Source organism: Athene noctua, chromosome 16, assembly GCF_965140245.1.
Source record: "Athene noctua chromosome 16, bAthNoc1.hap1.1, whole genome shotgun sequence".
In the NCBI taxonomy this organism is placed as follows: domain Eukaryota; kingdom Metazoa; phylum Chordata; class Aves; order Strigiformes; family Strigidae; genus Athene; species Athene noctua.
Genome location: NC_134052.1, coordinates 4,251,900 through 4,264,632, shown reverse-complemented (window position 1 = coordinate 4,264,632; position 12,733 = coordinate 4,251,900). Strand labels below are relative to the sequence as shown.

Genomic DNA, 12,733 nt, shown 5'->3' with positions numbered 1-12,733 from the left:
CTTATTCTGTGCCTGAGGGCGGCTGTACCTCTGCCCTCGCCTGCATGCAGAGAGTCACCGAGACATTTTTTTCCTAATGAACTAGGAAGTCCCTACCTTAGGCTAATGGGAGGATGGGGATGTTTGGGCGGGCCCGTGTCCCCCCCTCCCCACGGGAATGGCGCACGTCGCTGCGCTCCGCGCATGCGCACCGCCGCGCGGCGCGTTGCTAGGCGGCCCGCGGCGGGGTAGGGGGGTGACGGCCGCCGGCCCCGCTCAGGGGGACCCCCCCCCGCACCCCCCATCCCCGGGGGCCCGGTGGGGAGCAGGGGCGCTGGAGGGTCGCCTCACGCCCCGAGAGCTGGCGGCCTGCAGCAGCCCCGGGCGACCCTATGGAGAGGGGCCTGCGGAACGCCATCGTCTTCAACGCCTCCAAAGGGGAGACCTTCACCCTCGCCAGCAGCTACAAATCCCTGCGGAAAAGGCTCCGCGGTAACTGGAAGATACAGAGGTGAGGCGCAGCGCGCTCAGGAACTGTTTTTCGGAGCGCTGGCGCGGGAGGAGCCGCGGTTCTGTGGTGTGAGGGCCCGCGGCAGGCGGGGCCCGAGGCCCGCGGGGGTTTCTGCAGCCAGGGCTTCTCTCGGCTGCCCAGGCCGCGGGGCCGCTCGGAGCGGGGCGGCCGGGCTGCCTCCCCCTCGCCGCTGGGAGCCCGCGGCACCTCCAGGCCCTAGGGACAGCCTGAAATTTGCGTCTGGTCCACACTGAATACCCGAGTGCTCTTCGGGAATGTGTATCCTAAGTCAGGATCTCCTTTCTGCATTGGTTGCTGTGGCGTTAGCTGTAGCTTCACTGCCGGATGCTGTGCGTAACTGTCTTTGGAGCTTCTATCTTACCTACAGAAGAGAGAGAGCCTAAATTTTAAGGATGAAACTCAACTCCTTTGAGTCTTCTTGACTGAGAATTTGGGATAAAAAGAAACCAGCCGTTGTACATATGGTATTGCCTATCTATTACAGAATGTGTCTAGAGGAAAACAAAAAAAGAATAAGCAGAAGCTCAGCAGGAGCAAAGTTTTAATAGCAGCTGTGGTGGTTTATACCAGTCCTGGATCTACCACAGTACCTTCTTAGAGGGGCTTTACTATTTACTGGTCTGAAATTTGTAAGGATTAGTTTGCTTGAGATGTCAACTTTAAACCCAGATAAAAGGATGTGAAGTGACTGGAGTGATTTGCTTTGTGTTTATTTGCCAGACCTTTTAAGATAAACAAAAAAAAAAGTTGTGGTTTAGGACTGTATCAAAGAATAACACATATTTATTAATCTATTCATAGCTTAAAAGATGAGATCACTTCTGAGAAACTGTTTGGGGTAAAATTGTGGATTACAGCAGGGCCAAGAGAAAAGTTCAGTGCTGCTGAGGTAAGAAGTCAATAATTGTTTGCAAATTGGTTATGTTTTAAGATTTCCTTAATGTGCAATAGAAAAGAACAGCACAGAAGATTTTTGAATAGTAGTTCTTTAAATGAATTTACACAAATGAAAATTTTAATGCTTTTCTCATAGGATCAAATTCATTGCAAGTAGTCAGAATCATTCACCTTCCCTCATCTCAGTATAACCTCCTGCAGTCTTGTGTGTACCTTCTTTCACATGTATTTTTTCTGCATCTTTGTTGTCTTCTAGTTTTCAGTTCTGAAGAAATTCCTGGAGGATGGTGGAGCCATCCTGGTGATGCTAAGAGAAGGCGGGGAGTCCCGATATGGCACAAATATTAACTTTTTGTTAGAAGAATATGGGATCGTTTTCAATAATGGTAATAGGTCTCAGTGATACCTTTTATTCATCTATTTTCAGCAAAATCTAAAGTGCAGGTTCAGCCTTTGTAGATATAAGTCAAGCAGGTCCCTGTCACAAAATACCTTTTGGTCTAAGAGGTGTTTTTTTCTCGAAATCTACATGCACACAGTGGTGTAATACTGGAGCACACTCAGGGCTCTCCATGCACAGAGTACGTTGACAACAACGTAGCTATCTCTATTCCTTTGCTGTAGTTTTTAGTTTTAATGGTATTTAATAACAAAAATTAATTCTAGTGACACTTCTTGGTTAAAAAGCCTGTAATTTAAAACATTTTTCCATGCCTTCTGATGGATTGGATCATTTCATGCTCACCCTGAATGAGCAGTGGCACTTTTCTTTAGCAGACCAATAAAATGACATCATTAGGTTTTGTACTGCCAATGTAAAAAAAAAAAAAAAACAAAACCAAAAACCCACCAAAACAACTGTGTCTCAGTGTACGTAAAATATTTTTAGGATCTTTGGTGGCATTTCTAGACAGTGCTTTTTTTTGCATCAACAATATTCAATTCATCACACTTTTAAGCTTGTAAAACTTGATACATATTCTTTTAACTGGATTATCCTTTTGCCTCTTCTGCTTTGCAGAAGACACATGGATGTGCTTATTTTTCATATTTTTATTTGAACTTGCAAATATATTCCTTTTCTAAATCTGTATGTCCAAAAGGAAATGGTAGTGAAGGCTGACTTGAATTCTTTTGGGAGCCACATGCCAGCTTTGTGGTGTTAGAAGCAAACACTCAGGGAATCCAAGGGCTAAACTCACTTTTCATTACAATTTCTTGCATGCTGATCAGCTAAGATGTAAATTTCTTTATTTTTTCCTTTCTTCAAGATGCTGTAGTACGAAATGTATATTACAAGTACCACCACCCAAAAGAAGCACTTATCTCTGATGGAGTTTTGAATAGGTAGATATTTGGAGTATATAAATCTTTACATTAACTCTTATCATCCGTATTGTTTTCAGTAAGTTTTGCTTTTTACTGTCTTGTAGGGGAATCAGTGAAGCTGCAAGAAAAACAGTGCTTGAGACAACAGATGAAGATGGAAGTGGACATGACTCACAGTAAGTGTTTTCCTTTGAGGAAGCTGATGTGAAACTATTTAGAAAAACTTGGAATTAGCAGATTGTAATCTAGCAGGAGTATATTCTTGTCTTGAAGTTTTCTAATGTATTTCTCATGTCAGCTTCTTGCTCCTCAGGGTTACATCTGGAAAGGAGAATCTGTTTAGTAGTGCTTGATAACCCATGAAAGAGCAGGAGTGATAGGTTTTGAAAGGAATTATTACTCTCCTACCAAATTTTTTTTGCCCCTAGTCTGTGGATTTGAATTTGATTAAACAATGTATGTATGAATAACCTCTAGATGGTAGGTAGTCACTGCAGGCATCTCTTTAAAGAGTCTTAATCCAGGGTGAGACACTTAATGCAATTTTTAGCTTTCCATTCCTCTGTACTGCAGAGGAGTGAAAAGGCATTGAGACGAATACAGCTTTTTTGTAAACAACTATAAATGGTGGTACTCTTCCTTGCAGCTAGTTTTAGACTAACAAATGACCATGCAGTTGATTACAAGGAAAAATGTAAGTGTAGAAACATTTTATGTAGTTTTGTTCCAGAATATATATTCATCTTTGCATTAAATACCCCTACCCTTCTCTCAGATACAGGAGTGTGCAAACAGAGATCAAGAGTGTTCTTCCTTACTTAAGACAAATTGTCAACCTGGAAAAACTTGTAGAAAGAGACTGAAATGTTGATACAGTGATCCAAATGTTTGAAAGCATTCCACCACCAGTGCACAATTACACTTTAGGCATTCAGACTGAGTTTCATAAGTATGTCTAGCCTACCCAATACATGCAGGTACTCACAGAGTTTCTGTATTTTCTGCAGATCTCTCACGTTTGTGTATCCATTTGGTGCCACACTGAATGTGATGAAACCAGCAGTGGCTATTCTGTCAACAGGATCTGTCTGCTTCCCACTCAACAGGCCTATTCTTGCTTTCTATCAGCATGAGGTATGATTCTGCGTGTAAAAAACCATGCATTCTCCCCCTACCCCACATAAAAATTGTGAGTGCTTTTTCTGGGAGTACTCACAAACCCATTTCTATTTCTTGATGCATCTGCAAACTCCAGACGAGTGACTCCTGCCTCCTTTGATGGAAAATGTCTTTGCATGGAGTTTAGGGGAGAATTAATTTGATGGTCAGCACAGATTATATACTTCTTCGGTTGATAGATGGATATTTTTAGTTATTCACTGTTTTAGTGATCATATAGTAAGTAAGATTATTGTTATCTTCATAAAGATCCCTGAAGAGGCCAAAGTCTGCTCTCCTGAAGTCTGTGGTAGGGACCTTGCTGTGCATCCTCCTTGCTGCCTTAAGGATCTTGAACTCCACCATGTCATGGTCCCTGCAGCCAAGGCTGCTCTTGAGCTTCACAGTCCCCACCAGCCTCTCCTTGTTGGTGAGAACAAGGTCCAGCATTGCACCTCTCCTTGTTGGCTCCTCTACCACTTGGAGAAGGAATTTATCAACTCATTACAGGAACCTCCTAGATTGCTTGTGACCCGCTGTGTTGTCCCTCCAACAGATACTGGGGTTGTTGAGGTCCTGGGCTTGTGAATGTGAGGCTGCTCCTCTGGGTCTATCGAGAGCCTCATCCACTCGATCTTCCTGGTCAGGTGGCCTCTAGCAGAGCCCACTATAACATCTCTCCCTGCCTTCCTTTTAATCCTGACCCATAAGCTCTCAGTCAGGTCCTCATCCATCCCCAAGCAGAGGTCCCTGCACTCCAGCTGGTCACTGACATAGAGGTGACCCCCCTCCTCGTCTCCCCTGCCTGTCCTTCCTAAAGAGCCTGTGTCCTTCCATCCCCACACCCCAGCCATAGGAGCCATCCCACCACATCTCCATGATGCCAAGAAGATCGTAGCCCTGCAGGCGTGTGAACATCTCCAGCTCCTCCTGTTTATTCCCCACGCTGTGTGCGTTTGCATAGAGGCCCTGATGAACCCGACTTACTGGCTGGAGTGGCTGGAATTCCTTTGTGCTGCCCCTCAGGTGCTCTCCTGCTGACCTGTGATCCCTCCAGGCTCTGGGTATCTATTGCTGGTGCTGACATCAGACTGGTAGGAGTGGGATGGGTTGAGGTTTCCCTGGCCCGGCAGCTTTAATTTAAAGCCCTCTTCACCAGCTTGGCAAGCCTATGGCCAAAGGTGTTCTTCCCCTTCTCTGACAGCTGGAACTGATAGTTCTTTGTTTGATGTAATACTATGACATGAATGTCTAGATGGCATAATTTTTCCTGTCTGGATCAAGGAAGTTATAGATACAAGGGTAGAAGATGAAGCCAGAGACAGAGGTTGTCTCAAGCAGAGAAACTTGATAGAAGGAAAACAAAATCTCTTGGAATGAAAAATAGATACTGTAAAGAATAGAAACAGAAAGTGAAGGAATGGAAGGTAAGAGCAGAGGGTACTAACCAGTTATGCTATTGTGGGTAAAGCATGTAGAACTCAGGTTAAAATCTTGCAGAACATGGAGTATGAAACATCAGAAATTTGTTAAACAAACTGGAGCTTTGTTTGATATATCTTCAAATGAGTTACAGCAGTATTCATGGTTGTATTATGCTGTGAGTTTCACAGTCGGTGCAGGGAGCATTACAGGGTTTCTCTTTCTGTTGAAAACTTACTATTTCTTATATATGTCCCTGTGGAAGGATTGAGGGGTAATCTTAGAGAAGAATTCTAAATATGTTTCACAAATGCATTTTCATGCATGTTTAGCTAAATTAAAATATGATGACCTGTGTATTTTTCATTTTATCTCACAAATAATAAAATTACCAAACTCTTCTCTCATTATCTGACATGAATATGTGCTATAGTAACGTGCACACATGTCACTGGCCTCTAGGTTACATTCTGAACACTAAAGAATAGGTTGCAGAAAGTTTATAATGTGTTCATTTCACTTAATTCTTTTATGCTTGATTGAAAAGAGAATGTTCTTTTTCTCCAAAATAACCTTGGTGCAGCTGTTGACGATGATACTGTTATTTTTTTGATTGCCAGACAATTGTCTGTCTACTCTTATGAAATACAGATCAGTATTTTTAAAAAATATATGAGCCTTAAAAACATACACTTACAATGCTGCTGCAGTCTTGTGAGCTTGTGAAGTTTGAAACTTGCTTTTTGCCACATTCCAAAATTGCCCATTTCTTTAAATCACTTCGTAATTAGACAGCATTAACAGTTGCCTCTCAAACTGCGATTTGGAAAGATTTTTGCTTTATTGTATTCTGTGTTGATAGAGTCAAGGTGGCAAGATGGCAGCACTGGGATCTTCCCACATGTTCAGTGATCAGTATTTAGATAAAGAAGAAAACAGTAAGATCATGGTAAGTATGTTTTGGTTTGGTTTTATTAAAAAACCACCTTAGTGGATCTTCACAGCACTTGCAAAGCAGTCCAAGCTCACTAGCTTCATCTTAGAGCAAGGCAGCTATGAAATGGATTCAGTATGGAGATTCTAACCCAATACTAATGTCCCCAGGAATTTGTTAGAGCACAACTAACAGGAATGAGTTTTTAAGCATATAGTTTATGTTACAGGACTCTGAAAAGCTTTTTCTACTTCTGTCCACCACTTTATTTTTACTAATATTTAAATATTAAGTAGGGGGTTTTTTTGTTTACTACTTTTTCTTAGTTTCTTTAGTACTTGATTATGGCCACTGATTAATAATAAACCTTTGCACATATAGCTTCTGATACCTGGAGATTGTAATGCACTTTCCAAAGTGGGGTATTTAACTTTGTTATGTGTAGGAAGAGAAGTTTCCTCCTGAGGTGTTCCTGAAAGTATGCACCTCATACAGAGTGTGCTCACTGCCATAGCTCATTGCTTCCATATGTGAATACAAAAAGTTTGTATTTTATCCCTAGATATCTTTGATTTGTTACCCATATTTTTCTTCCTTTTCATGCTACGTTATTTAATAGATTTAATACGAATGTTAAAGCTTAATGTAAGATTACTTGGGCCTTCCAGAAATCAATTAATTTTTGCCCTTCTCCAGGATGTGCTTTTCCAGTGGCTCACAACATCAGATATCCATTTAAACCAGATGGATATGGAAGACCCTGAGGTAAGAGAGAAGCATCACAGAAGGTGAATAATAGTGTGGCATAACAGCACCACTTTTGTCAAACTGTGTATATAGCACAAAAAGGTTAATGGCTAGATGGATGCTGTTGTTGTTTCAGACCCTTTATACAGGGTCTAAGATCGAATAGATGGATTAGGCATAAATAATAATGGTATTGTATCTCTCAGACTTAGACTGCTACTCATTTTCAGATTTCATTTGTGAAAGTCTTTTTCCAATTTACCCATATTTATGAGATCATTTGCTGCTCCAGCGTAGTAAGTCTGCACTTCACTCTGAGTCCTCAGCCTAGAGGAACACGCAGGAAGTGAAGGCAGATTTTCTGTATGTGAGTAGAGATCAACCTCTGTATCAATTTTAGTTGTTTTTTCCCTGATGTATACAAACGTTATTTTTATTTGGAAATACCATATGTGATAAAATTCTATACTCTGTGTGCATAAAAAGAACAACAGAAATCCAGGTGCAACGTCCGTGTGGCGAGTAGCTGAGAGAATAGAGTTTGCACAGTTTACTAATGTAGTAACTACACTGCAAAGGGTCATACCTGGTAAAGAGTGAAATAATTATTTCTAGATGAGATTTTAGGTGAGATATAAACTAGACTATGTAAATGGGTTGGTCTTTTAGAATCATAGGTGTGTGTATTGGTGTGTTGTTCAGATTTCAGACTATACCCTGCTCCCAGATACAGCCGCGCTGTCTGAGCAGCTGCGAGTGTGTCTGCAAGAAGGAGATGAGAACCCAAGAGACTTCACAAAGCTGTTTGATACATCCCTTTACCAGCTGGATACAACTGCCCTACCTTCAGTTATCAAGTCAGCAGCTGTGATTTATTTACTTATTTTAACCATTCTGTGCATTTTCTGTTTGTGCTTAACTGTGTCTGCTTAAGAGTGGAAGGGACTGAGCTGTAGACAGCATTCTGAAAATGGATGTACCAGAAGATTGATTTGTACAGTGTGACAGTGATGTTTTCTCTTGATTCTTGTCTTAGCTGTACTTTCTGATGTTGTTTTTTCCTTTTTTTTCTGACTACTGTTTATTCAGTGAGCAGTTGGTAGAGCTATATGCAGTGATGTTGGGCATTTTCTGGAGTGATAACTGAGAGCTAGTTGTTTTACCACTTCTGAATTACTTGGCATTTACTGAAGCTGCATTTCATTCATCTTTGCATTTCCCAGTAATTGTGTCTTGAGGTTTATCTGCTGCTCAGTTTTACCACTTTTTGTATCACTAGCAGCTTTGTTCCTCTTAAATCATCTGTTAACCCAGATCTTGTATGAACATGTTGAATAGTGGCATGCTTAACACAGATTCCATGAAACCACTGGTGTGGTTTCACTAGATGTGAATTCATAGTGGAATCTCCCTTCTGATCTCATAACAAATAATTTTTTTTAAGTAGCTTTTGGTTATGGACTTCTTGAAAAACTTCCTGTGAAATCCCAAGTCTGCTCTCTTTGAACTGAATCACTTTTTCTTCATTCACTTCCATCCCTTTAAAAGTCACTTGAAGAAGTGAGGTGTGACTTCCTTTTTTATCTTATATATCCACCTATCATTCTCTGTCATAATTTTAACTGATTTGCTTGCTGTAGAAGTCAGTTATTACTGATACATAGTTCTCTGGGGTTCTTAAATTAGACATGCTGTTTTTCTTACGCTATGACTGTGCATAATGTTGACCCTGGTGTCTTCATAAAAATTCATCTCTATAGTTTGTGAGTGGAAATGGATGTTGTATCATTTCTTCTCTCATACTTTGTTGTCTTCTGTGCTGCAGAGCTTATGAACAGCTGAATGTGAAACATGAACCCCTTCAACTCATTCAGCCTCAGTTTGAGACTCCACTACCTGTCCTCCAGCCAGCTGTGAGTAGTCTCCTTGCTCATACAGTGCATGGAGAACCTTTCTGTTTCATGTAAAACCTCTGTGTGTCATTTCCATAGTTCTTTTAACAAAAAAAAAAAAAAAAAAAAAAAAAAGACAGGGACCATCTTTTAGCAAAGAACACTTATTTGCACTTCTGATGTTTATCAGCAGAGATTGAAAATGTAGCACCTGGCACTAGAGCAGAAGGCCTTGTGTGTATAAAGCCTTTAGCTGAGTAGCTGCTCCCAGTCCTGTGAGGTGCTGCTTCAGCCTTCGCTGTGAAACAGAATGTGGTATTGCAGAAAGCAGCGGTGGTGTAAGTAATGTACTGACTGCTGCCAGGGGAGGAGCCAGTCTGGCTCTCTCTTTTTCCATGCCCATACCCTTTGGAGAAGTAGAAAGCGGAATGTTGGTCTTTTATACAGCAAGGACTGGTCAAACTTTTACCAGCAGAGATTTCGGCTGGCAGCAACAACATGAGCTATGGCGGTGTCAAACTTATTTTGAAAAGTGGGCATCTTTGAGTATCTGAGTTTTGCCATCATGGCTCCATCCTTCTTTACCTTGGCCACTGAGAAAACATTACTGGGATCTTTACAGCTGCAGGGTTGCAACTGGAAGTAGTGTCTCATGTGCTGCTCTTTAAAAACACAAGTACAACTTGTGGCGTAGGTGGTGACTGCATGAAGAAGAAAACACTCTTACCAGAATTAATGTGAATATGTTTCTAAGATGAGCTGTTACAGCGAGCTCGGTACTTCAGCTGTCTCAGCTATCACCTGGATCTCATGGACCAAAACTAAAACCAAACTGCAAATGCGGTATGTCTAGTTGCGATGGTAGCTGATAATTCTGGCATACTTGTGACTAAACTTCTGGAACATTCACTTATTTTTACAACATATAAATAGAATTTTTTTAAAGGTGTACCTTTGTACTGTGGTCTTTGGAGTTGCTTTTGACTATATAAAAGGTGTCTTGAAATCCAATCTAAGTCTAAAACTATTGTCTTAGAGATCTGTAAAGTATAAGAAAAATATTTGGCAATAAACCATGCTAATTCTTCTCTTCAAGGTTTTTCCACCTGCTTTCAGGGAATTGCCTCCTCCCCCTCTGGAGCTGTTTGACTTGGATGAAACTTTTTCCTCTGAGAAAGCTCGTCTTGCAGAGATTACAAACAAATGTAAGCAGAGCAGACTGATTATTTACACATTTATATATAAAGTCCCAAGTTTTTGGAGGAAAATTGTTGTTATATTTAATTTTAAAACATGGGCCTTGTTTATGAAAATCCACTGCTCTCATCCTGGGCCAAGAAATTGGCAGGCCTTGGAAACTGATAACAGGACTTTATGTACCATGACGTTTTATTTGGTTTGTTACATGACATTTTATTATGTTTCTGCCTGCTGTTTCCTGTATCATGCATAAATTACTTTGCACACTCTTGCTGATTTATTTCACATCTTTTTGTCCTTTGAAGTTAAAATGTTAAGGTCTTTAAATCTAAAAATTTTGAGAAAGTACTAGCTGCAAGAATATATCATGGCTAGTCCACTGAACTTAGTTATAGGACTTAACCTCCCAGAATACCAACAACAAGTGGAGATTGGTAGTACATTTTTGCCCAGCAGATATGGGTATGTGTGATATTCAACTGCCACCTTCTCTGGGATGCTTGTTTAGGTTCTGATGATGACCTGGAGTTTTACATACGAAAATGTGGTGATATCCTAGGAGTAACAAGTAAACTCCCAAAGGAGAAGCAAGATGCCAAACATATCCTGGAGCACATCTTCTTCCAAGTGGTTGAGTTTAAGAAACTGAATCAGGTATTTTTAATAAGAGAATTACAAATGAATGGTTGGTAGTATCAGCACTGATACTGGTTGTATCTTTGTAGTAGCTACACTTGTCACAGCAAGAGGTATGTTGATGTGTTAAAACATTTGTTGTTAGACCAGTGAAGTGTGATCCAGAGTACTTTTGACTGTTAATCTGTGTATAATGTGTAGCGCTCAATTTAAGTCTCATTTATTTTGATTGGGGGATATTGTGGTTTAAACCTGGTTGTCAGCCAGACACCACGCAGCCACTCGCTCACCCTTCCCTGCCCAGGGGATGGGGGAGAGAATTAGAGGGTTAGAGGTTAGGAGGCTCATAGGTTGAGATGAAAACAATTTAATAATTGAAATCAAATTAAAATAATAACAATGATAGTAATAGAATATCCAAATGAGCGATGCACAATGCAGTTGCTCACCACCCATCGACCAATGCCCATCCCATTCCTAGCTAGCGATCCCAGAGGAGAGAAAATCCAGAAATTGCAATCCTGGAAGAGAGAGAGAGCAGCTTCCTGGCCAACCCTCATCTATAGACTGAGCATGATGTCATGGATATGGAATATTCCATTGGCCAGTTTGGGCCCATTGCTCTGGCTGCTTGTGTTCCCGGGCACTGGCAGGACATGGGAAGTTGAAAAGTCCTTGATTTCTTAGCAACAGCTAAAAACATCAGTGTATTATCAACATTCTTCTCATACCAAATCCCATACTGAATCTGAAACACAGTACTATTCTAGCTACTAAGAAGAAAAATTAACTCTCTCCCAGTTGAAAACAGGACAGAGAATTAATACATGCAAGTGTAGTTTTGGTAATTTCAGCTAAATGCGGTTCATTAATGGTGTGTTGTGTAACAGCAGTGTCCCCTCATGAATGTCCACAGTGCTTGCTAATGCTCCAGTGTAGACGTGAAACCCTTGTTACTCACAAGCAGTACCGTGTTGAAATAATGAATTATATTAAATTTGATGCTTCAGAGTCTGTGTGGAACTTATTGGCAGATCAAGTGTTTCTACTAACAAGTGTTCCTGTTTCTCAAATAGTCTAGTTAAGAGAAAAATCTGACATTTCTGCCCTTTTATTAAAATTATTTTTTTCTTTTTCTCCTTTCTCCATTTCCCTTACCTAAGGAACATGATACTGACACAAGTGAAGCTGGATTCCAGAATGGTAACTGAGACCTGTCTTTCACCAGTTTGAGATTGACCTTTTAGTAAAAACATACTTTTCCATTTTTTTCAACCTCTGTGTTCAGTATATTGATTGGGACTGTCCCAGTAGTCCACTGAATGTTTGGATCATTTATATGTAGTTTGGGTAATTAATGCCTTTTGAAGAAGTGCTTGTATTTTGCAAGCTCTTTCAAATAATTTCCTATTTTTCTACCTCTTTATTGAAACTGTAATTTTGTAATATATGAAAAAATCTTATATAAGAAAATGTGGTTCTGGTCCTTCTTTCTGGCTCCTGTATTTATTTTCTTGTAGTCAGGCTTACTGTGGGTTCTCCTGCTGTACATGTAGTCCTTAATTGCACTGTGGGAAAGGTTGTTATTTTGGTTTGTGAGTTGTGGGAAATACAGCCATAAATACAGGAGCTGCTGCACATATGCTATCCTGTCACCCCGAGGCAGTCTCCTTTTGTCTCTCTGCCAAAGTGAACCAAGGAGAGGTGGATTTGTCACTATAGAAGAACATTGCTTCTAAGGGAGGGGAAGGATTGAAATTAAGCAGTAATGACATTGTTGCAGATCACTGCCTCATATAAGACTGGAAATACATCATTTTGAAAAGAAGAGACAGCATTTGGATGAAGAGGACTTTAAGATTTAATGGATCATTATTAAGAAAAAGTGTAGAAACTCAGGAATATTTTTCTTTACCGTTATTTGTTATCTAGCCCATTCCCAGGGAAATGGTGAGCTTGGTAAAGCACAGGAATGGAAATTCAAGTGAAATTCATTGACCATGAAAT

The 12,733-nt window shown here is 40.6% G+C and overlaps 1 protein-coding gene across 2 annotated transcripts; it reads left to right on the top strand.

Annotated features, from left to right (window-relative positions):
• Positions 1-207: 207 nt before the first annotated feature.
• Positions 208-12,216, top strand: IFT52 (intraflagellar transport 52). Of its 2 annotated transcripts, XM_074920319.1 has the most exons (13): positions 208-490; positions 1,313-1,400; positions 1,665-1,794; positions 2,680-2,755; positions 2,842-2,913; positions 3,745-3,871; positions 6,180-6,266; positions 6,948-7,016; positions 7,701-7,855; positions 8,824-8,911; positions 9,987-10,095; positions 10,599-10,744; positions 11,890-12,216. In XM_074920319.1, exons 1-13 carry the CDS (start codon positions 372-374, stop codon positions 11,935-11,937), a joined length of 1,314 nt encoding a protein of 437 aa, XP_074776420.1. In that variant the 5' UTR covers positions 208-371; the 3' UTR covers positions 11,938-12,216. The 2 variants fall into 2 exon arrangements, with proteins under 2 accessions (XP_074776420.1, XP_074776421.1); XM_074920320.1 differs by lacking the exons at positions 208-490; positions 1,313-1,400; positions 2,680-2,755 and having other exon boundaries at positions 1,681-1,794.
• The last annotated feature ends 517 nt before the right edge of the window (positions 12,217-12,733 follow it).